Source organism: Mustela erminea, chromosome X, assembly GCF_009829155.1.
Source record: "Mustela erminea isolate mMusErm1 chromosome X, mMusErm1.Pri, whole genome shotgun sequence".
Classification (NCBI taxonomy): Eukaryota; Metazoa; Chordata; class Mammalia; order Carnivora; family Mustelidae; genus Mustela; species Mustela erminea.
This window is the reverse complement of record NC_045635.1, coordinates 48,332,777-48,358,739: the sequence shown is the minus strand read 5'-3', so window position 1 is coordinate 48,358,739 and position 25,963 is coordinate 48,332,777. Positions and strand designations below refer to the sequence as shown.

At 37.8% G+C, this 25,963-nt stretch overlaps 1 protein-coding gene across 1 annotated transcript in view; it reads right to left on the bottom strand.

Annotated features, from left to right (window-relative positions):
• Positions 1 to 25,963, bottom strand: part of KLF8 (Kruppel like factor 8) — a 277,551-nt gene that overhangs the window by 25,990 nt on the left and 225,598 nt on the right. The window contains exons 3-5 of the mRNA XM_032330722.1: positions 21,047 to 21,611; positions 17,460 to 17,571; positions 9,674 to 9,813 (exon numbers count right to left, since the gene is read on the bottom strand). Coding sequence (XP_032186613.1) covers positions 9,674 to 9,813; positions 17,460 to 17,571; positions 21,047 to 21,611 — 817 coding nt within the window. The remainder of the gene's footprint in view (positions 1 to 9,673; positions 9,814 to 17,459; positions 17,572 to 21,046; positions 21,612 to 25,963) is intronic.

The following is a 25,963-nucleotide window of genomic DNA, read 5'->3' as shown; positions in this document are numbered from 1 at the left end:
CCAATACATATAAATAGAAGGGAAACATTGAAACTCTTTCTATGAGGCCACCATTACCTTGAACCAAAAACCAGACAAAGACCCCACTAAAAGGAGAATTAGAGATGAATACTCCCAATGAACATGGATGCAAAAATTCTCAACAAGATACTAGCTAATTGGATTCAAGAGTACAATAAAAGGATTATTCACCAAGACCAAGTGGGTTTTATTCTTGGGTTGCAGAGGTGGTTCAAAATCTGAGAATCAATCATCCTGATACATGACATTAATAAGATAAAAGATAAGAACGACTTGATCCTCTCAATAGATGTAGAAAAACATATGACAAAATACAGCATCCTATCTTGATAAAAACTCTGAAAAAAGTAGGGATAGAGAGAATATATCTTAACATCATAAAGGTCATATATGAAAGAGCCACAGTTAACATCATCCTCAGTGTGGAAAACCTGACAACTTTTTCCCCTAAGGTCAGGAACATGACAGGGATGTCCACTCTCACCACTGTTGTTCAACATTGTACTGGAAGTTCTAGTGTCATCAGTCAGACAACAAAAAGAAATAAAAAGCATCCAAGTCAGCAAAGAAGTAGTCAAAATTTCACTCTTCATGTGATACTCTGTAGAAAATCCAAAGATTCCACCAAAAAATTGATAGGACCATTACAGAAATTCAGCAGTCACCAGATATAAATTTAATGCACTGAAGTCTGTTGCATTTCTATACACTAACAATGAACTACAAGGAAGAGAAATTGAGAAATGGATCCCATTTACAATTGTACCAAAACCCAGAAGATAACTAGGAATAAACTTAACCAACGGGGTAAAAAAAAAAATCTGTATTCTGAAAACTATAGAACTCTTATAAAGGAAATTGAGGAAGACGTAAAGAAATGGAAAAACATTTGATGCACATGGACTGGCAAAACAAATAAAGTTAAAATATCTAGAGTATTGAACATGTTCTACACATTAAATGTAATTCCTATCAAATAAGGCCATTATTTTTCACAGAGCTTGAACAAAGAATTCTGCAATCTGTATGGTACCAGAAAATACTCTAAATAGCCAAAGAAATGTTGAAAAAGAAAACCAAAGCTGGGGACACCGATATGGTTCAGTAGTAAAGTGTGTGCCATCAGATCAAATCATGATCTCAGGGTCCAGGATCGAGCTCCACATTAGGCTCCTTGCTCAGAGGGGAGCCTGATTCTCCCTCTGTCTGCTGCTCCCCCTGCTTGTACTCCCCACCCCTGACAAATAAATAAATAAAATCTTAAAAAAGTAAAAAGAAAACCAAAGCTGGAGGCATCACAATTATGGACTTCAAGATGTATTACAAAGCTGTAATCATCAAGACTATGGTACTGACACCAAAACAGATAGATATGAGGGTTGCTGGGGGGAGGGGGTTTGGGAGAAGGGGGTGGGATTATGGACATTGGGGAGGGTATGTGCTTTGGTGAGTGCTGTGAAGTGTGTAAACCTGGTGATTCACAGACCTGTACCCCTGGGGACTAAAAATATATGTTTATAAAAAATAAAAAATTAAAAAAAAAGAAAACAAAGCAAACAAACAAATGAAAATTCAAAAAAAAAAAATAAAACCACAAACAGATAGATAGATCAATGGAACAGAACAGAGAATCTAGGACCTAGGAATGAACTCTCAATTCTATGGACAATCAATCTTCGACAAAGCAGTAAAGAATATCCAATGGAAAAAAACAACAACAGTCTCTGCAGCAAGTGGTGTTGGGAAAATTAGACAGCCACATGCAGAACAATGAAACTAGATCATTTTCTTACACTATAAACAAAAATAAATTCAAAATGAATGAAAGACCAAAGTGTGAGATAGGAATCCATCAAAGTCCTATAGTAGAACACAGAGACCTCAGAGACAGCAACTTATTTCTGGACATGCCTCCACAAGCAAAGGAAATAAAATAAAATAAAAAAATGAACTATTGGGACTTCATCAGAATAAAAAGCTTTTGCACACCAAAGGATACAATCAACACAACTATAAGGCAACCTAGGGAATGGGAGAAGATATTTGCAAATGACTTATGAGATAATGGGCTGGTATCCAAATCTATAAGGAATTTAGGGGAATATACCTGGATATCTATCAAACCATTTTGAACATCCATGAAATCAGCCTGAGATGTAAAAGTATATATCTGGATCTCTACAAGCAGAAAAACGACTTCTCCTTGAAAGGTAGGATATGTAAAGTCATTAATGTAAAGGAAGATATAGGGAGACTAACAGAAGTGGGGTAGCCTCCATAAGCTGACTTCTGGAAAGTGATATAACATGGGAGTGTTATAACATGGGACCACAAAATCAGAACCTTTAGTAAGGGACTCAGTAAGACTGAGATTATTCCCTGCATCTTCTCAGACCACAATGCTTTGAAAGTGGAATTCAACAACAAGAAGAAGTTTGGAAGTAATTCAAACACTTGAAGCTAAAGACCATCCTGCTCAAGAATGGGTCAACCAGGAAATTAAAGAAGAACTTAAACAATTCATGGAAACCAATGAGAATGAAAGCACATTGATCCAAAACTTATAGGTTACCACAAAGGCAGTCCTAGGAGGGAAATGCATAGCCATCCAAACCTCTACCAAAAAATTAGAAAAAAAAATAGCAAATGCACAAGCTTAACTTAAACCTGAAGGACCTGGAGAAAGTACAGCAAGTAAGGCATAAACGAAGTAAAAGGAGAGAAATAATAATGATTAGAGCACAGGTCAATGAAATAGAAAACAGTGAAACAGTAGAACAGATCAAAGAAACTAGAAGATGGATCAAAGAAACTAGAAATTATAAGATTGATAAATCTCTGGCCAGAATTACCCAATAGAAAAGGGAAGGAGGCAAATTAGTAAATTCATGAATGAAAGGGGAGAGATCATGACTAACACCAAGGAAATAGAAACAATTATTAGAAATAATTACCAGCAACTATATGCCAGCAAATTAATCAATCTAGATAAATCAACGCACTCCTGGAAACATATAAACTACCAAAACTGAAACAGGAAGAAATTGAGAATCCAAACAGAACATTAACCAGCAAAGAAATTGAAGCAGTAATCAAAACTTCCCAAAAACCAAGAGCAAGACCAGTTGGCTTCCCAAGGGAATTTTACCAAATATTTAAAGAAGAAATCATACCTATTTTACTGAAGCCATTCCAAAAAATAGAAATAGAAGGAAAACTTGCAAACTCATTCTATGAGGACAGCATTACTCTGATCCAAAAACCAATTCTCAAAAAGGAGAATTACAGATCAATATTCCAGATGAATATGCCTGTCCAAATATTCAATAAGATCATAGTCAATAGGACTGAACAGTATATTAAAATGATAATCCACCATGAGCAGGTGGGATTTATTCCTGGGATGCAAGGGTGGTTCAATGTTCACAAGACAAACAACATGATAGAGCACATTAATAAAAGAAAAGACAAGAACCATGTAATCCTCTCAATTGATATTGAAAAAGCATTTGACAAAACACAACATCTTTCCTGATTAAAAGTATAAAGTACTTTTTTTCCTGATAAAAATATTTCCTGATTCAAAGTATAGGGATAGAGGGAATATACCACCATATCATAAAAGCCTACAGCAAATATCATTCATTATCTATGAAAAGCCTACGGCAAATATAATTCTCAATGGAGAAAAGCTGGGAGCTTTTTCCTTAAGGTCAGAAACACAACCGTCATGCCCATTATCACCATTATTGTTCAACTAATTACTGGAGGTCCTTACCTCAGCAATCAGACAACAAAAAGAAATAAAATGTACTCAAATAGACAAAAAAGATGTCAATCTCTCTTCACAGGTGATATGATATCTTACGTGGAAAACACAAAAAACTCCACCCCCAAGTTGTTAGAATTCATACAGCAATTCAGCAACATGGCAGAATACAAAATCAATGCACAGAAATCAGTTGCATTTCTATATATTAAAATGTAACTGAAGAAAGAGTAATTAGGGAATTGATTCTATTTACAATAGCACCCAAAACCATAATATATCTAGGAATAAACCTAACCAAAGAGGTAAAGAATGTATACACTGGAAACTACAGAACCCTTATGAAAGAAATGGAGGAAGACAAAGAGAGATGGAAAAACATTCCATGCTTGTGAATTGGAAGAATAAACATTGTTAAAAATGTCTATGCTTCCCAGAGAAATCTACACTTTCAGGGCAATCCTTATCAAAATATCATTTTTCACCACACACAAAGACAAACTCAAAATGGAAGAAAGACCTCAATGTGAGACAGGAATCCATCAAAATCCTGGAAGAGAACATAGGCAGTAACCTTTTTGACATTGGCTACAGCAACTTCTTTCAAGACACACCTCTAAAGGCAAGGGAAACAAAAGCAGAAATGAGGTTTTGGGCTTTGTGAAGACTAAAAACTTCTGCACAGCAAAGGAAATGGTCAACCAAAGAGGCAATTGATGGAATGGGAGAAGATATTTGCAAACGACATTACATATGAAGGAGTGGTATCCAAAATGTACAAAGGACTTATCAAACTCACCACTCCCCCTCCCAAAATTATCTAGTCAAGAAATGGCCAGAAGACATGTACAGACACTTCTCCAAAGATGTAGAAATAGAGAGCAACAAATGAATAAATGTTTAACATCACTAGCCATCAGGGAAATAGAAATGAAAACCTCAATGAGATACCACCCAGCATAATCTCTTCCAGTTCCGTCCATGTTGCTACAAAAATTGGGTATTCATCTTTTCTGATGGAGGCATAATACTCCATAGTGTATATGGACCACATCTTCCTTATCCATTCGTCTGTTGAAGGGCATCTTGGTTCTTTCCACAGTTTGGCGACCATGGCCATTGCTGCTATAAACATTGGGTACAGATAGCCCTTCTTTTCACTACATCTGTATCTTTGGGGTAAATACCCAGTAGTGCAATTGCAGGGTCATAGGGAAGCTCTATTTTTAATTTCTTGAGGAATCTCCACACTGTTTTCCAAAGAGGCTGCACCAACTTACATTCCCAAAAACAGTGGAAGAGGGTTCCCCTTTCTCCACATCCCCTCCAATACATGTTGCTTCCTGTCTTGCTAATTTTGGCCATTCTAACTGGTGTAAGGTGATATCTCAATGTGGTTTTAATTTGAATCTCCCTGATGGCTAGTGATGATGAACATTTTTTCATGTGTCTGATAGCCATTTGTATGTCTTCATTAGAGAAGTGTCTGTTCATATCTTCTGCCCATTTTTTGATATGGTTGTCTGTTTTGTGTGTGTTGAGTTTGCGGAGTTCTTTATAGATCCTGGATATCAACCTTTTGTCTGTACTGTCATTTGCAAATATCTTCTCCCATTCCGTGGGTTGCCTCTTTGTTTTCTTGACTGTTTCCTTTGCTGTGCAGAAGCTTTTGATTTTGATGAAGTCCCAAGTTTATTTTCGCTTTTGTTTCCTTTGCCTTTGGAGACATATCTTGAAAGAAGTTGCTGTGGCTGATATCGAAGAGATTACTGCCTATGTTCTCCTCTAGGATCCTGATGGACTCCTGCCTCATGTTGAGGTCTTGTATCCATTTTGAGTTTATCTTTGTGTACAATGTAAGAGAAGGGTTGAGTGTCATTCTTTTACATATAGCTGCCCAATTTTCCCAGCACCATTTATTGAAGAGACTGTCTTTTTTCCACTGTATATTTTTTCCTGTTTTGTTGAAGATTATTTGCCCATAGAGTTGATGGTCCATATCTGGGCTCTCTACTCTGTTGCACTGGTCTATGTGTCTGAGATACCACCTTACACCAGTTAGAATGGCAAAAAATTTACAAGCCAGAAAACCAATTTTGAGATGGATCAGCTGTTGGCACAGATGTGGAGTAAGAAGAACCCCCTTACACTCTTGGTGGGAATGAAACCTGCTACAGCCACTCTGGAAAACAGTATGGAGGTTCCTCAAGACATTAAAAATAGAGCTACCCTGTGACCCAGAAATTGAACCACTAGGTATTTACCCCAAAGATACAGGTATAGTGAAAGAAGAGGTACATGCACCCCAATGTTCATAGCAGCAATGTCCACAATAGCTAAACTATGGAAGGAGCTGAGATGTCCTCAACAGATGAATGAATAAAGAAGTTGTGGTTTGTATATGCAATATAATGTTACTCAGCCATCAGAAAGGATGAATACCCACCGTTTTTGTTGGAATGGATGTTATTGAAGGAGATTTTACTAAGTGAAATTAGTCAAGCGGAGAAAGACCATTATCATATGGTTTCACTCATAATGTGGAATATTAGGAATAGTGCAGAGGGCCACGGGAGAATGGAGGGAAAATAGAATGAGAAGAAATCAGAGAAGGAAGAAAAACCATGAGAGATTCTGGACTCCATGAAACAATCTGAGTTTTACAGAAGGGAGGAGGGTAGGGGGATGGGTAACTGGGTGATGGGTATTGAGGAAGGCACATGTTGTCATGAACATTGGGTGTTATGTGTGACTAATGAATCATTGGACACTACATAAGAAAATAATGATGTAGTACATGTAGGCTAGCTGAACATAAAAAAAAGATAACTTATGAAACTCAACAGCCAAAAATCAAATAACCCAGGCAATGAATGGGCAGAAGATATGGACTGACATTCCTTCAAAGAAGACATACTCGGTTAACAGACACATAAAAAAAATATTCAACATCATTCGTCATGAGGAAAATGCAAATCAAACCATAATGAGATATCACCTCACACTGGTCAGAATTGCTAAAATTAACAACTCAAGAAACAATAAACATCAGCATGGATGTGAGGAAAGGGGGATACTCTTCCACTCTTTGTGGAATGCAAACTGGTGCAAAACTGTCTGCAAAACCAGTATAGAGGTTCCTCAAAATCTTAAAAATAAATCTACCTTATGAATCAGCTATTGCACTACTAGGTATTTATCTAAAGAATGCAAAATAGTGATTCAAAATGACATATGCACCCCAGTGTTTATAGCAGCATTGTCCATAGTAGCCAAACAATGGGAAAAGCCCAGATGTCCATCAAGATATGAGTGAATAAATAAGAGTTTACACACACAGACACACACACACACACACACACACACACACACATACACAGAGGAATACTACTCAGTCATCAAAAAGAATGAAATCTTACCATTTGGGACAACTTGGATAGAACTAGAGTGTAATATACCAAGCAAACTAAGTCAGTCAGTCAGAGAAAGATAAATACCATATGATTTCACTTAAAAAAAAATTAGGAAACAAAACAGAGGAACATAGTGGAAGGGTAGGAAAAATAAAATAAGATAAATACAGAGAGAGAGAAAACCATAATAGACTCTTCATTATAGGGCTGAAACTGAATGTTGCTGGAGGGGAGGTGGATGGGGGGGTGGGATAATTGGGAGAAGTAGGGCACTTGTTATGAGCGCTAGGTGATATACAACTAATGAATCATTAACCAGAAACTAATGAATCTACCCTGAACCTAATAATAATACAAAATAACAAATTTGAATTAAAAAAAGAAAAAATTTAAAAGAAATATGATATTGATATTATGGAAAACTGATATCAGGAATTTTTTTTTAAGATTTTATTTATTTATCTGACAGACAGAGATCACAAGTAGGCAGAGAGGCAGGCAGAGAGAGAGAGGAGGAAGCAGGCTCTCCACAGGGCAGAGAGCCAGATGCGGGGCTTGATCCCAGGACCCTGGGATCATGGCTGAGCTGAAGGCAGAGGCTTTAACCCACTGAACCACCCAGGCGCCCCGATATCAGGAATTTTAATGTGATAGTAATCTTGTGCATATCTTTAAAATTCTTTATCTTTTAAAAATATATTTTGAAGTATTTGACTATGATGATGGTGTCTGAATCTGTTCCAAAATATTACTGGGGAGAATGGAGGAGTCAGTAGGGATGTGAAAATACAAGATTGGCCATATACTGATATAATTGTTAAAGCGGGTGAAGAGTACCTGACAGTACAGTAAACTATCCCACTTTTACATTTTGAAATTTTTAGGTTAAATACTTAATATATATTTATACATGTATGTACGTATATACACACATGCATGCACATGCATACACATGCACACACACGTGTGTAATCAACCTTCACTGTACATGAAAGAGAAGCAAAGAAAACATCAATAAGAAGAGTGTCACAGGAATGTTGTGACAATGCAGCCTGGAAAATGATCACCTTCTCAGAACCTCAGGGCACAGCATCTAGAATTCTGGTTTCTTCTATACAAATCCTAATACAGCAAATGTAATGCAGTGCATGTTTACGAGAAAGGAAGGTCTCTTTCTTATCCGTGGTGTCCACAACTCAATTCTGACCTGGAGATTATTGGGGAGAAGGAGTTTCCAAAGCAGGATGTACAAACTAATAACTGAGAATCTACACCTAGCCCATAGGCAGGTTTCTTTGAGTCCATGGTGCTATAATATTTTTAAATTTTATGCCAGCATTCAAAACCTCAGACATTTCACATAAAATATTGCTTTTCTTGTTTTCCTTAAAAATGGGAAAATTTGGTAATGCTTAGTTGGATTTGAGTGACAGTTCTCTTTTAGATGGGGCAGTGCCCTCCAGTTTGGCACAATCTCCATCAGGTCTGCTTTACTTTTTCTTTCTTTCTTTCTTTCTTTCTTTCTTTCTTTCTTTCTTTCTTTCTTTCCTTCCTTCCTTCCTTCCTTCCTTCCTTCCTTCCTTTCTTCCTCTTTCTTTCTTTCTTTCTTTCTTTTTAAAATTGCCTTTGGCTCAGGTCATGATCTCAGGGTCCTGGGATCGAGTCCCACATTGGGCTCTCTGCTCAGCGGGAAGCCTGCTTCCCCCCCTCTCTCTCTCTGCCTGCCTCTCCATCTACTTGTGATCTCTCTCTGTCAAATCAATAAATAAAATCTTAAAAAAAATTTCTTTTCAGTGTACAAGAATTCATTGTTTATGCACCATACCCAGTGCTCCATGCAACATGTGCCCTTCATACTATCAAACACCAGGCTCACCCTCCTTCCCACCCCCCACCCCTTCAAAACCCTCAGATTGTTTTTCAGAGTCCATAGTCTCTCATGGTTCATCTCCCACTCCAATTTCCCTCAACTCCCTTCTCCTCTCCATCTCTCCATGTCCTCTTTTTTTTTTTTTAATATGCACCTTTTTCTTTCTAGTGAACAAAGGTATGCTATAGGTTAGTGGATTGTGCCTAGCTCCAAAAGCCTACTTTAATTTGACTTAGTTTAAATTGCCTTTGTGCTTTCTAATACTCAGTAAAACCTGTGGGAATCTGGTATCAAGGGAGGGAGTGATATCTTAGTTCCTTAATCTTAGCACAAGTGTTATTACTTCCCTATTAGAAAGACCCATGAGTGTTCAATGGGGATAATGCCTATTCAGAAGACACCAGAATTAGTATTTTCCTACATTGGTTTTATAAAAGCTACATTTGAGTAGGAACAAGACATAAGGGTAAAATCCATTAATGAAACCTGTGTCCATGAGTATAAATGGGTCAGTCTTTATTTCAAGACTTTCTTCTCTTCCTATCTCTCACAGACTCTGTGTATGTGTGTGTGTTGAGAATGAGGTGGAGGTGTGCAGACCTGTATGGATTCTGCGGTGGGCTTTCAGGTGGGAGCTCTTGGTGTACACTTTGCTGCATCCTGCAAAATCACATTGGTGAATCCGTCTTCTCTTCAACTCAAGAGATTCCTCTCCCTGCATTAAAGTCATTGCTGATGGTCTGAGCAAAGAAAGAAAAATAGCACCAAAGAACGGTTTTACTATGGAAGCTAAATAAATGGCCTTACACACAGTGGGATCACCTCATACATAGATTTAATGTATGGAAATTTAATAGTTGATCTTCAAGAGAAGAAATAATTCAATTAGTTCAAGCAATTCCCTCAACTAGGCCATTCTTCTCAGTAGGGGCAGGTCCCAGGAGGTGGTAATGTTACCTTGGGTGGTTTCTGTTCCCAATGTGAGCATTCCACTCTAACAGGAATCAATTTTGTGTTTACATAAATGTATTTTTTCATACTACATAGTTGTTAAAAGGCAATAGAACTACTTTATTAGTTCTAAGATTGGAAGCAAAGAATGCTGTAAACTTACAGAGAGAAACAGTATGCAACTGTACTTAATGTGAAATTAATAGATTTTCAAGGGCAAAATTGGTGGTCTAGACAATTAGAACGTAACTCTGTCATAACATGTATGTTCATGCACATGTGTGCATACAAACTCACACCTTCACTTGCAATGCAATTTACCTATCCATGTTTTTTGCTTTTTTATTTTTTTATGTTATGTTAGTCACCATAGAGTACATAATTAATTTTTGATGCAATGTTCCAAGAATCATTGTTTCTGTATAACACCCAGTGCTCCATGCAACATATGCCCTCCTGAATACTCATCATTGGGCTAACATGTCACTCACCACCATCCCCTCTAAAATCCTCAGTTTGTTTCCCAGAGTCCATGGTCTCTCATGGTTCCTCTCTCCCTCTGATTCTCCCTCTTTATTTTTCCCTTCCTTCTCCTAATGGCTTATATTCCAGAAATAAGTGAAACCATATGAAAATTGTCCTTCTCTGCTTGACTTATTTCACTTAGCATAATCTCCTCCAGTTCCATTCATATTGATACAAATGATGGGTATTCATCCTTTCTGATGGCTGAGGAATATTCCATTGTATATATGGACCACATCTTCTTTATCCATTCATCTGTTGAAGGGCACCTCAGCTCCTTCCACAGTTTGGCTATTGTGGACATTGCTGCTATGAACATTGGGGTGCATGTGCCCCTTCTTTTCACTACATCTGTATCTTTGGGGTAGATACCCAGTGGTGCAATTTCTGGGTCATATGGTAGCTCTATTGGTAAATTTTTGAGGAGCTTCCACACTGTTTTCCAAAGTGGATGTACCAACTTGCATTCCCACCAACAGTGTAAGAGGGTTTCCTTTCTCCACAACCTCTCCAACATTTCTCATTTCTTGCCTTGTTAATTTTTTCCCTTTCTAATGGTTTAGGGTGGTATTTCTCTTTGATTTGAATTTCCCTGAAAGTTAATGATGTTCAAAATTTTTAATGTTTGTTAGCCACTTCTATGTATTCTTTGGAGAAGTGTCTGTTCATGACTTCTGACCATTTTTTGACTAGATTATTATTTTCTTTTGGTTTTTTGGGGGTGTTCAGTTTAAGATGTTCTTTATAGATCATTAATACCAGCCTTTTATCTTGTAGTGTGATTTGAAAATATCTTCTTTCATTCTGTGGGTTGCCTCTTTGTTTTGTTGACTGTTTCCTTTGCTGTGCAGTTCTTTATCTTGATGAAGCCCAAAAGTTCATTTTTTGTTTCCCTTGACTTTAGAGACCTGCTTTTAAAAAAAAATATTTATTTTTTAAATTTCTTTTCAGTGTTCCAGAATTCATTGTTTATGCACCACACTCAGTGCTCCATGCAATACGTGTCCTCCACAATACCCACCACAAGGCTCACCCAACATCTTTTGCCTCCCAAACCCTCAGTTAGTTCCTCCCCTTCCCCTCCCAAACCCTCAGTTCCTCAGAGTCCAGAGTCTCTCATGGTTTGTCTCTCCCTCCAATTTCTGCCAACTCCCTTCTACTCTCCATCTCCCCATGTCCTCTGTGTTATTCCTTATGCTCCACTAATAAGTGAAACCATATGATAATTGACTCTCTCTGCTTGACTTATTTCACTCAGTGTAATCTCTTCCAGTCCCGTCCACGTTGATACAAAAGTTGGTTATTCATCCTTTCTGATGGAAGCATAGTACTCCATAGTATATATGGACCACATCTTCTTTATCTATTTGTCTGTTGAAGGGCATCTAGTTTCGTCCCACAGTTTGGCGATTGTGGCCATTGCTGCTATGAACATTGTACAGATGGCCCTTCTTTTCACTACATCTGTATCTTTGGGGTAAATACCTAGTAGTGCAAATGCAGGATCATAAAGAAGCTCTATTTTTAATTTCTTAAGGAATCTCCACACTTAAGACCTGTCTTGAAGGAAGTTTCTGTGGCCAGTGTTGAAGAGGTTACTACCTATGTTCTCTTCTAGGGTTTTGATGGATTCCTGTCTCACATTGAGGTCTTTCATCCATTTTGAGTTTATCTTTGTGTATCGTGTAAGAGAATGGTCCACTTTAATTCTTCTCTATATTGCCATCAGATTTTCCCAGCAGCATTTATTGAAGAGACTCTTTTTTCCATTGGATATTTTCTCCTGCTTTGTCAAAGATTATTTGACATAGAGTTGAGAGTCCATATCTGGGCTCTCTCTTCTGTTCCATTGGTTTATGTGTCTGTTTTTTACCAAGCTGTCTTGGTGATCACAACTTTGCAGTAGAGCTTGAAATCGTGCAATGTGATGCCCCCAGCTTTATTTTACTTTTTCAACACTCCCTTGGTGACTGGGGTCTTTTCTGGTTCTATACAAATATTAAGATTTTTTTTTATGGTATGTTGAAAAGTACAATTGGTATTTTGATCAGGATGGTGTTGAAAGTATAGATTGCTTTGGGCAGCATATACATTTTGACAAGGTTGATTTTTCAGATCCATGAGCATGGAATGTTTTTCCATTTTCTTGTGTCTCCTTCAGTTTCCTTCATGAGTTTTCTCTAGTTCCTAGAGTATAGAAGGTTTCCCTCTTTGGTTAGGTTCATTCCAAGGTATCTTAAGGTTGTTGGTGCTATTTTAAATGGAGTTGATTCCCTAATTTCTCTTTCCAAAGTTACATTGTTAGTGTATAGGAAAGCAATTGATTTCTGTGCATTGCTTTTGTATTCTGTCACATTACTGAATTGCTGTTTGATTTCCAGTAATTTGAGGGTGGAGTCTTTTGGGTTTTCCACATAAAGTATCATGTCATCTACAAAAAGGGAGTTTGACTTCTTCTTTTTTTTTTTATCAACTTGAGTACATTTATTTCTTTTTATGGTGTGATTGCTGTTGGTTGAAATTCTGGTACTATGTTGAAAAATAGTGGCAAGAGTGGGCATCCTTGTCGTGTTCTTGATCTTAAGGGAAATTCTCTTAGCTTTTCCCCCATTGAGAATGATAATCACTGTAGGCTTTTCATTGATGGTTTTTATGAAATTGAGGAAAGTTCCCTCTATCCCTACACTCAAGAATTTTAATCAGGAAGGATGCTGTATTATGTCAAATGCTTTTTTTTGGCATCAATTGAGAGGACCATGTGGTTCTTTTATTTCCTCTTACTAACCTGTCCTATCACATTGATTGATTTGTGAATGTTGAACCATTATTGCATCCTGGGGATAAATATCAGCTTGTTATGGTGCATAATCCTTTTACTGTACTGTTGGATCCTATTTCACTAGGATCTTGTTGAGAATTTTGGCATCCATACTCATCAGGGATTTATTGATCTGAAATTCTCCTTTTTGATGGGGTATTTACCTGGTTTTTGGATCAAGGTAATGTTGGCCTCAAAGAATGAGTTTGGAAGTTTTCCTTCTGTTTCTGTTTTTTGAAACAGCTTCAGGAGAGTAGATATTATTTCTTCTTTGAATGTTTGGTAGAATTCCCTAGGGAACCCATCAGGACTGGAATCTTGCTTTTTGGGAAGTTTTTGATCATTACTTCCATCTTGTTACTGGTTATTGGTCTATTCAGCTTGTCAATTTCTTCCTGATTCAGTCCTGATACTTTATAGTTTCCAGGAAGGCATCAATTTCTTCCAGGTTGATTAATTTATGGGCATATAATTGTTGATAATAATTTATGATTACTATTTCCATTTCTTTGGTGTTAGGTGTGATCTCTCCCCTTTTATTCATAATTTTATTAATTTGGGTCCTTTTTCTTGCCTTGTGGATAAGTCTTGCCAGTGGTTTATCAATCTTATTAATTCTTTCAAAGAAGTAGCTTCTAGTTTCATTGATCTGCTCTACTGTAGTTCTGGTTTTTATTCATTGATCTCTGCTCTAATCTTAATTATTTCTCTTCTCATGTTTGGCTCAGGCTTTATTTGCTGTTCTTTCTCCAGTTCTTTAAAGTGAAAAGTTAATTTGTGTATTTGAGATTTTTCTATTTTTTTGAGTGAGGTATGGCTGGCTTTGTATTTCCCCTTCAGGACAGTCTTTGCTGTATCCCATAGGTTTGGGGCCCATGTGCTTTCATTTCTTATTGGTTTCCATCAATTGTTTAAGTTCTTCTTTGGTTTCCTGGTTGACCCAAACATTCCTGAGCAGGATGGTTTTTAGCTTCTCAGAGTTTGAATTTCTTTCAAACTTCTTCTTATGATTGAGTTCCAGTTTCAAAGCATTGTAGTCTGAGAATATGTAGGCAATTATTGCAGTATTTTGTTGTCAGTTGAGACCTGATTTGTGACCCAGAATGTGGTCTATTATGGGCAGAGTTCCATGTGAGTTTGAGAAGAATAAATAGTCTGTTGTTTTAGGGTGGAATATTCTGTATTTACCTATGAGGTCCATCTCATCCAGTGTGTCATTCAAAGTTCTTGTTTCTTTGTTGATTTTCTGCTTAAATGGTCTGTCCATTATTAAGAATGGAGTTTTGAGGTCTCCTACTATTAACATACTATTATCAGTATGTCTCTTCATTTTGGTTAACAGTTGGCTTATGTAGTTGGCTGCTGCCATGCTGGGAGCATAGATATTTACAATTTTTAGATCCTTTTTTTGTTTATACCCTTTAAGAATGATATAGTGTCCTTCTATATTTCTAACCACAGTCTTTAGCCTAAAATCTAATTTGTCTGACATGAGAATTGGTACCCCGGCTTTCTTTTGCCATCTGTTGGCATGAAATATGGTTCTCCATCCCTTCACTTTCAGTCTGGATGTGTCTTTAGGTTCAAAATTAATCTCTTGTAGACAGCATATGGTTGGGTCATGTCTTTTAATGCAATCTACCACCTTGTGTTTTTTCGTGGGAGCATTTCAGCCATTCATTGAGAGTGATTAATGAAAAATATTATTTTATTGTTGTCATGTTACCTGTGATAAGTCTTTGTTTCTATAGATAGTAAATTTCTGTTCTATGTCACTCTTGAGGTCTTTCTGCTTTTGTAGAACTCCCCTTAATATTTCTTGCAGGGCCAGCTTGGCAGTCACATATTCTCTCAGTGTCTCCCAGTCTTGGAAGCTCCTTGTCTCTCCCTCCACTCTGAATGGCAGTCTTGCTGGATAAAGTGTCCTTAGCTGTTGTTCTTCTCATTTAGTAAACTGAATATGTCTTGCCAGCCCTTTCTGGCTTGCCATGTCTCTGTGGATAGGTCTGACTTTATTCTGATGTTCTTCTCTCTGTATGTAAGAAATCTCCTCCCCCTTGCCACTTTCAGATTGTTTCCTTGGATCTATAATTTACAAATTGTACTATGATATGATGTGGCATTGCTCTGTTCTCACTGATCTTGAATGGGGTCCTCTCTTGCCTCTTGGACACAAATGCTTGTTTCCTTCCCCAGATTAGGGAAGTTCTCAGCTAGACTTGCTCAAATAAATCTTCTAGACCTCCCTCTCTCTCCAACCCCTCAGGGATCCCAATAATCCTGATACTGGAATGTTTCATTAAGTCACTAATCATTTTCATTTTGATTCCTTGGTTTTTAATTTGTTTTTCTTATGCCTACTTGGCTTCCTTCTTTTCTATCATCTTACTCTCTATCTCACTAACTCATTCTTATGCCTTGTTTACCCTAGCAGTCTGCGTATCCACTATAGACCGAATTTCATTAACAGCATTTTTAAGTTCAACCTGATCAGATCTCACATCTGCCCTTAGAGATTCTATATTGTCATTAATATTTTTCTCAAGCCTAGATATTGACTTCATAATTGTTACTCTGAAGTCTATTTCTGACATCTTGGTTATATCCATATCCATTTGTTCCATGGCAGAGGTCACAGTCTCTGGTTCTTCCTTTTTTTGGGGTTCCTCCTTTTAGTCCTTCTGTTGAAGGGTGGTTGGGAGAATGTACAGAGTCCAAATCATTGACCACAATCCAAGCAAGATGCACATGTTTTATAGGGCTCATAGGGTTGTTGGCTTGTTGTTCTTCCACCCTATCTTCTGGAGGAAGGGCCTGCTACACTGTTACTCAGACATTCCTATTTGAGCAGAATTGCCCTGCCCCCTGTAGAGCAGTATAAACTGGTTTTGGGGGGCTTTTGTTCTCTGGTGGTTTTTCTTGGTGGCTTTCTGCATCACTTCCAAGAGTCAGAGCAGAAATGACCATATACAGGGGCACCTGGGTGGTTCAGTGGGTTAGGGACTCTGCCTTTGACTCAGGTTATGATCTCGGGGTCCTGGGATTGAGTACCGCATCAGGCTCTGCTCCACAGGGAGCCTGCTTCCTCCTCTCTCTTTCTCTGCCTTCCTCTCTGCCTACTTGTGATCTCTGTCTGTCGAATGAATAAATAAAATCTTAAAAAAAAAAGAAGTGACCATATACAAACCTGTGTCTCAGAACAGAGAGATTGCAGTCTGATCTTCACTGAGCTCTACAGGTGACACTCTTTCCATTTCTGTCTGTGCTGCTATATCCACAGGATTCTGGGTTGTGCACCCAAGAGCTGAACTCCCACCCCTCACACTCAGGGCTGGGCTTATCTCTGTCCTTTGTGCTTTTATTTATAATTTTAATTTTTTATAAACATATGTTTTTATCCCCAGGGGTACAGGTCTGTGAATCACCAGGTTTACACACTTCACAGCACTCACCAAAGCACATACCCTCCCCAATGTCCATAATCCCACCCCCTTCTCCCAAACCCCCTCCCCCCAGCAACCCTCAGTTTGTTTTGTGAGATTAAGAGTCACTTATGGTTTTAAAACTGCAAGCTGTTTCCAGTTCACACGTGTGCTCCTATAGCTCCAGGTTTCAGTCTTTGGGGCTGTCCTAAAGTTCTTTCCCCTCTGCTAATGGTTTTTAAATCTGTGCCCATTCTCCACTGTGGGACACGTTTTTGTTCCTGTGTTATTTCACCTTCCTGGCACCAGTGCTTATGGCAGCTCCCTCCCCCTTGCATTTGTCTTCTGATATCTGCCAGTGGAATCATGGCTCCCACTTCATACCTCAAGACTGACCACTGGGGATATTCTGTTTGTAAAGATCCAGATCTATCTTGTTATATCTCAGGCTGATTTTGTGGTTATTCAGAATGGTCTGGTAGATATACATCTCAATTCAGCAGACCGGTTGATATAGGGTCCCCTACTCCTCCACCATCTTTTCACTGATCTACCTATATTTTGTTATCCTTAAATGCTTACTATTGTGTCTGAGAATTTGTTTCACTTCTGCCACAGACACACACACGATTATACAGACAGACCTGAAATAAAGACAAAAGCTACTCACTCTTGCTGTAGTCCCTGAATACCTTGTAAAGCTGAAGATCCACTCTCAATTGCACTCTCCTCACTGTCACTTGGGATATCCAGTGAAGACAAGGAGGTGGTGTTAATTTTAACTAAATGTAAAGAAAAAGAGCAGTGTGGGCTACAAATATATATATGCCTCTGTGATCATTTTCAGGATTCCCAGTTTGCCCCACAATGAAAAGTAGCAACAAGATAGAGAAATAAAGAAAAGTCAAGGATGAAAGAAGTGTGTTTTTATGAAAGGAAGAGAAGAACATTTAAAATTTTCAGCATAGCTAAGACTTCTTTGAGGGAAGGTAATAGGAGCATTCTGGTACCACTGGAATGAGCTTCTCTAGGATAGCTGAGTTAAGTAGGATAGGGCCTGAGTATGATTTAATTTTCTATCTCTAGCCTCCACAACAAGGGTGTCCTGAAATGTCTGGCTCAATTTGTGTTTGTTGAGTTGAACTTTCTAAATAGTTTACTGACTGTCCAAAGATCAATGCCTAGGTTCACTTCAGAGATGAGGATATCTCTTTTGGTTTTTGTGCCCCCAAATGGAAATTGGTTAATTAGATGAAACACATACCTACTACCTAGTAGGTGTTTGACTCATATTGGCATCTTTCCCTTTCAGCTATTTTGGGAGAAGCCCACAAATATTTATTGTCAACCACTGTTGTTTCAGATCCCCACCAAAACTCAATCAAATGGTCACCTGTCTCCTATATCTAGTTAAAGCTTCAAAATTTCTATATAGGAGAAGCTTAAGCATGGCAATAAGGTTGTGGTGGGGGGAGTGGAACATTTTGCTATTGCAGTTATCTCCATACTCTGATTGTATGTACACTAAAAAGTTTTAAGCATACATTTCTGTGTATGTGTGTCTCTGCATACATGTGTGCACATATGTTACAAATGTCCTAGTATACTAAAATTTTGTATACATTGTGAAAAATAAAAGTAACATGTAAAGGGTGAGAAAATAGAAATAGAAACGTTGATACTTTCTTTTTGTGCTCCGATTGTTTTGTGTGCATTCCTCATTCACCCACATCCCAACCAAGGTGTAAGCATCCATTTTGGAGACTATCGGGCTAATGGTTTTAGTTTAAAATTACACTGAAATATTTGAAACTTATTTTGTTTATTCAGAGTGGCTCTGGATGACTGAGGGATATTACGGGGGCAATTCAAAGCCCTGTAAAATTATTGCTTAGTGTCATCACTACCTTGATATCAGCAAATTCTCAGGGAATTGTATTTTCTCATTTCCTTTTTGTTCGTCTTTCTCTTTCTATATGGGAACTGATACTGAAATTTTAATTAACCCCTCAGGGAAATCTCAAAGACAAGACTTTGTCATAAACACTTATCATTATCACAATTAACCACTAGTAGATTATTTTTTTAAAGATTTTATTTATTTATTTGACAGAGAGAAAGAGATCACAAGTAGGCAGAGAAGGAGGCACAGGCGGAGGGGGGAAGCAGGTTCCCTGCTGAGCAGAAAGCCTGATGTGGGGCTCAATCCCAAGACCCTGGGATCATAACCTGAGCCAAAGGCAGAGGCTTAACCCACTGAGCCACCCAGGTGCCCTAGATTATCATTTTTATTCAGAGAAAATACTACAGAGTCTCAACAGTTCGATGCTTAGTATGTTGTTTTTCAGTCTCCTACATTTGGTGATGATGGAATGATTACAAGGCATTAAATTTGCACTATTGGGTATTTACCCTAAAGATACAAACGTAGTGATCCAAAGGGGCACGTGCACCCGAATGTTTATAGCAGCAATGTCCACAATAGCCAAACTATGGAAAGAACCTAGATGTCCATCAACAGATGAATGGATCAAGAAGATGTGGTATATATACACAATGGAATACTATGCAGCCATCAAAAGAAATGAAATCTTGCCATTTGCGACAACATGGATGGAACTAGAGCGTATCATGCTTAGCAAAATAAGTCAAGCAGAGAAAGACAACTATCATATGATCTGCCAGGAAGTGTTTATAAAAAATAAAAAATTTAAAATTTCAATGAGAAAAGTGTTAGAAAGTGTTTTTTATACTGAGCTAAGATCTCATTTTTTTAAAGATTTTATTTTATTTATTTGACAGAGAGAGATCACAAGTAGGCAGAGAGGCAGAGAGAGAGAGAGAGAGAGAGGAGGAAGCAGGCTCCCTGCTGAGCAGAGAGCCTGATGCGGGACTCGATCCCAGGACCCCGAGATCATGACCTGAGCTGAAGGCAGTGGCTTAACCCACTGAGCCACCCAGGCGCCCCTAGCTAAGATCTCATTTTTAGTCATTTCCATCCACATATATCCCTTTGTCTTTTAAATTCATGCTAAATATTTATCAGCTCCTTTTTTGACATGTATTTGAAATCTCTCACCATCCTAACTCTCTCTTTTGATTATATTCCAATTTCCCAATGTCCTTCCTAAGGCACAACATACAAAACTGATTTTAATTCTAGAGTTGTGGTGAAGCTAAAGATTTTGAACCACATCATACAATTGTCTTTGATCATTTCCAATGACAAACTAAAGTAGACACATCTCCATGATGGGAACTGGGTGGCTGGGAGATAGTGGTGAAAGAGGGACTTAATTTATTCCTTTCTGAATTCTGAACTTATTTTTAAGATTAAATAAAAAGGAAGATTATAGCATATGAACTCTCTCCTGTACATATTTTAAAGTTTGTTTATCAAATTATTTGTTGCATGACAACTACTATCTACCATTGTGTTAACTTCTCTGAAGATGCACAAAAGGAAATAAGAGATTTTGTCCTTGAGAAATTTATAATTCATTTGGGAAGAATGTCCATATACATGTAACACAGGCAAATAAAAAAAGTAAAATGGAATGTGATAGATGCCAAATGGAGAGGAGCACAGGGAAGATGGCAATATTTCAAAGAAAACTATTTTACCTGTAGGGAAGAGAAAAGATATGGTATTGGGAGAGGCAGGTGGTAAGCATGGCTACTTATGTAGGGACAGAAATGTTCTCAACTTTTCCACAAAAGCATTCCTAGTGGCATAGACAGATAAGCACATTTTCTTAGAATGTCCCAGGGTGTGTGCCTTAACAAGCTTAAAACTATTTTTGGCATTGCAGCTTTATCTTAAAAGGTTACTCAAATTGTACATTTTTCTCTAATAAAATCATATTTTTAAAATATAAAATGCTTTAAATTACTTATTATCAAATAACACACAGGTTCCAGGAAGATACATAGTATTTCACTCAAATATATGTATGCCCCAATTTGAGAGGCCTGGACTAAACAAAAGAGCATCATTGCACATTCTTTTTTAAAAAAATTTTAATTTAATTTAATTTTTTTCATTGTTCCAAGATTCATTGTTTATGCACCACACCCACTGCTCATTGCACATTCTTAAGCACTGAAGAGACATGATAAAAAATACTATTTATAAATATTCTTGAAGCTGTGTGCACAAATAATTAAAAGGTGTGAAAAGAGATAGGAAATAGGACATTTCCAAAAGAGAATAGATGGAGGAAGTCAAGGTCCAGAAAGAGGCACACTGAAGCTTACCTGATCCAGAATTTTTACCATCTCCTCCAATGAGTGGGACTGTAATGGCTGCAGGGTCCCCATCTGCAAGCAAAGTAGTATATACCATGGGCAGTGACTGTACCACAAGTGGGATAGTCTTCAGACCACTCAATTTATTTGGTAGCCTGCCTGAAGGCATGGTGTGAATCACATGTAAGATCTGCTGGCCACCAGTGGTCTGAGAGGAGGACAGGATAGAGACTGAAGTCAGAACTGTAGGGGTATTTGCTGATGTGCCTGTGTTAGATGTTGAAGTGGACACTAAAAGTGTCTGGAGAGCAGGCTGTGGCTTGGTAGAGTGTACTGGAGCTTGCAGCAGGTTGGCAGGCTGGAGAGAAGCCTTGGGCTTGTGAAAAGAGAGGTCAACTGGTTCCATCTGGGGCAGGTTGAAATCATTATCCAGAAGTTCTTCTGGGGGCTCAATCTTGATGTCACTAACTAGTGATGAGTTCTCCATAGGATTGGCATCCAGGAATGGTGCAGACGTCATCTTCTCTCTGTTTGCTGACTGAGGAGGATCTCTGATATAAATAGAGCCAGTGACCTTAAATAAATGAATGAATGAAAGGTGCAAAATAGTCAGTACCCTGAAGAAGAGACATGTGAACCATGAAAACAAGAAATCTGTATTTTCTTCTCATGGACAGAATACATAAGGATTTGAGAGAAGTGAGGCTGGAGTATGAAGAAAAAAGAAGGGAAACTTTACTGAACACTGGTACTAACCAGGCACTGCATCAGGCAATTGATACAAATTATTTCATTTAATCTTTATAATAACCATATAACATTACTTAAAGTCAACATTTTTTTGCATATCAACTGTAAGTACTGTGCTAAGCCCAGTGAGGGCAAATGCAAGAGTTTACCCATGAAGTGCATACTAACATACTAACTATAATGATAGAATAATATGAATAGCTTAATAGTCACACCATAATAAGTGATGCAGCAGAGATATAAAGCAGGGCATTTTAGAAGAAGAAAAAAGAAAAATTAATTCTGTCTAGACAAGAAGAGAGAAGGCTTCAAGGAAATAGAGCTATTATATATGGATCTTAGAGAATTGATAAGAATTCTTTAGGCAGAGAAGGGGTAAGACATATATTGCTGTCTATAGAGATATAGCAACAGACAATGTGCTTAGGGAATAATGATACAGTATTGTCAGTTGTATTTTATGCAAAACAAAAACATCCAACTTTAAAATTTAAAAGTATGAATTAAATGACCATTTTATAGGTAACATACTTTTTAAAAACCCATAGTACCACAACCTAGTTAAAAATTCCTAAAAATTCCATTAATGTAAAGGTTAATGATACTGTGAATTGTGTATGCTATTGTCAAACAACACCCTGGACCTTGAAGATGGTCTTGGAAATAATGGTACTATTTTATCCTGTTAACAAAACAAGACTTCATTCTCTATCATAATTAGATTTGGGTTATAGGAGTTTTATTTTTTTAATTGTTTTTATTAACATATAATGTATTATTTGCCCCAGGGGTACAGGTCTGTGAATCATCAGGCTTACGCATTTCACAGCACTCACCATAGCACATACACTTCCCAATGTCCAAAACCCAACCACCCTCTCTCTACCCTTCTCCCCCTCATTAACCATCAGTTTGTTTTGTGAGATTTAGAGTCTCTTATGGTTTGTATCCCTCCTGATCCCATCTTGTTTCATTTTTTCCTCCCCTATCCCCTCACAAACCACCCCCTCCCTGCCTCTCAAATTCCTCATATCATAGAGACCACATGATAATTGTCTTTCTCTGATTGCCTTATTTTGTTCAGCATAATACCCACTAGTTCCATCCATGTCATTGCAAATGTCAAGATTTCATTTTTAATGGCTGCATAGTATTCCTGTGTGTGTGTGTGTGTGTGTGTGTGTGTGTGTACCACATCTTCTTTATCCATTCATCTTGATGGACATATAGGTTCTTTCCATAGTTTGGCTATTGTGGACATTGCTGCTATAAACATTTGGGTGCACGTGCCCCTTCTGATCACTATATTTGTGTCTTTAGTGTAAATACCCAGTAGTGAAATTGCTGGGTCATAGGGTAGCTCTATTTTCAACTTTTTGAGGAGCCTCCATGCTGTTTTCCAGAGGGATTATAGGAGTTTTAAATTATGAAAGATGCCCAATAATGCATCCCTTAAACAAAATAAAACTATCCTTTATTTTTGCATATTAGGAATATGATGGAAAGTTGAGTTTGAGGAAAGGCTGTGCTATAAAATATAATTTTTTCAAAGACCAGAGTGACATGTGCAGAGTTATTTTTGTGGGAATTAACTAGCTCCTCAATGAAGGAAAAATTGAAGAGAAAATAAGTGCATACAGAGACCAAAAAGAAAGTAAGAGGGAAAATATTGGTGACACATTTATGAGACAATTGGAAAAAATTGAATATTGACAGGATATTGGATGATATTTAAGAATTATTATTAATGTTTATAGATTTGATATAGATTGTTGGAAGATGGCAGGAGTAGGAGGACCCTAGACTCTCCTTGCTCCATGGATACAACTAGATAACTACCAAATCATCCAAAGTAATCAAGAAATTGATCTGAAGACTAGGAGAACAAACTCCATGACTAAAAGTAGAGAAAAGGCCACATCAAAGAAGGTAGAAGACTGGACATGTGGTTTGGGAGAGAAATGGATTGCGGTGGCTGCAGTGAGGAGGGAGCCACAGTCATGGAGGAGGGTGAGAGACAGACTAACACACATGGAGTGCACAAATAACAATTGGCATGGAAAGTGAGAGGGGCTGAATTTTAAGACTCCTGACAACAGGTGGAACTTAAATCGCAGAGTTTTAAAGGTCAGCGATCTGGATAGCATTGTATTGCTCTTGGAGAGAAGGCAAGGAAACAACTTGTGGAAATAGAGCATGGAGACAGTGACCTGAGGAGCACCTGAGGCACAGAGTAGGGAGGTTACTTGCTCATTTCAGAGTGCATTCCACAGAGGCAGCATTCATGGAGAGACCCTCTGGGAGCAAAGGAACTGGCTAGAGCCATTTCCCACACCTTCTCAGCAAAAGTACAGGGCCACCTGAAAGAACAAGTCCAGGACCAATGCTCACTGCCTAACTTGTTACACCAAAGCCACATGCTCCAGAAATCATCCTCTCCCAGTCATGCCCTGTCAAGGCCCACTTCTCTAGAAGACAGGCACAAATCCTTGCTTATACTGTGTCCCCCAACCCAGAAGATTTGCAAAGCCTTGGTTCTAGTCGTGGTGATGACAGCTCTCATTTCACAAGTAGACCAGAGTACACCTACTTAAAATATGTCACATTCATCCCAGGACCAAATACTTCTCACAACAGGGAAAGACAGCCTCTGGAACTATTGGCCTGAAGGATAAAGCAGCTCAGACAAAACAGCAGTGCACATGCAGAACACATACTGATGTGCCAAGCCCTGGGAAACAAAGGACACACAGCAGGGCACTACAAGTGACAGGCTGGAGGTAGGCAACATAAAAGCAGTAAAAATGAGTATTTCTGTAAAAAAAAAAAAGTCAAGGAACTCAGAAAAGAAAGGATGAAAAAAAAATCTAACAAAATTTACCTTGAACATGGAGAGGAGAAGAGTAAAGAGTGGGTTCAAATGTAAACAACCATCAACTTCACATAGATTGCTATATGCAGAAATGGTTATATACAAATTTAATGATACCCATACAACAAAAAGACTAGGTATGCAAAGAAGAGAGAGAAATAAATCAAATACACCACTACATAAATACAGAAAAGGATGAGTGAGAGAGAGAGAGACAGAGAGAAGGATCAGAGAGAAAATCTTCAGAAATAACAACATAACAAATAATAAAATGACAATAAACCACATATCTATCACTGACTGGATTGAATGTAAATGGAGTAAATGCTCCAGTAGGAAAAAAAAAATATGGTCATAGAATGGATATTAAAAAAAAAAAAAAGACCTATCTACATGCTGTCTACAAGGAGACTAATTTTAGAACTAAAGACATTGTCAGATTAAAAGTGTGAGAACTGAGGAATATCTGTCACACAGATGGATGTCAAAAGAAACCTGTAGTAGCAATATTTATATTGGAAAAGCTAGATGTTAAAACAGACACTGTAACAAGAGACAAAAAATGACACTGCACAATAATAAGGAGGACAATGAAACAAGAACATAAAACAATTGTAAATATTTATGCACCCAGTATAGGAGCACCCATATATATATAAAAATTAATAACAAACATAAAGGACCTAATTGATAATAATACAATACTGGCAGGGGCGTTTAACACCCCATTTACAACAATGGACACATCATCTAAAAAGAAAATCAACAACAAAATAATGGCTTTGAAATAGCAAATTGGAACAGAAGGACTTAACAGATATATTCATAACATATATTCAAAAAATAGAATACACATCTTTTTGAAATGCACATGGAACATTATCCAGAATAGAAAATATAATAGATCGCAAAATAAACCTCAATAAATCCAAGAAGTTCAATGACATATTATGTGACTTTTCTGACCACAACGTTATGAATCTGTAAGACAAATACAAGAAAAAATATGGAAAGAGCACAGATATATGGAGGTCAAGTAACATGTCACTAAACAATTAATGGGTCAACCAGGAAATCAAAGAAGAAATTAAAAAGTATAAGAAAATGAAAAATGGAGAGAGAAGAGGGGCAAGATGGCAGAGAAGTAGAAGACCCTGTTCCAACTGGTCCCCTAGAGTAAGCTAAATATCTACCAGAACACTCTGAACACCCATGAAATCAGCCTGGGGTGTAAGATTATACATTCTGGATCTCCATGGTGGCAGAAGACATCCGTGGAGAGGTAAAGCAGAGTGGGAATGCTC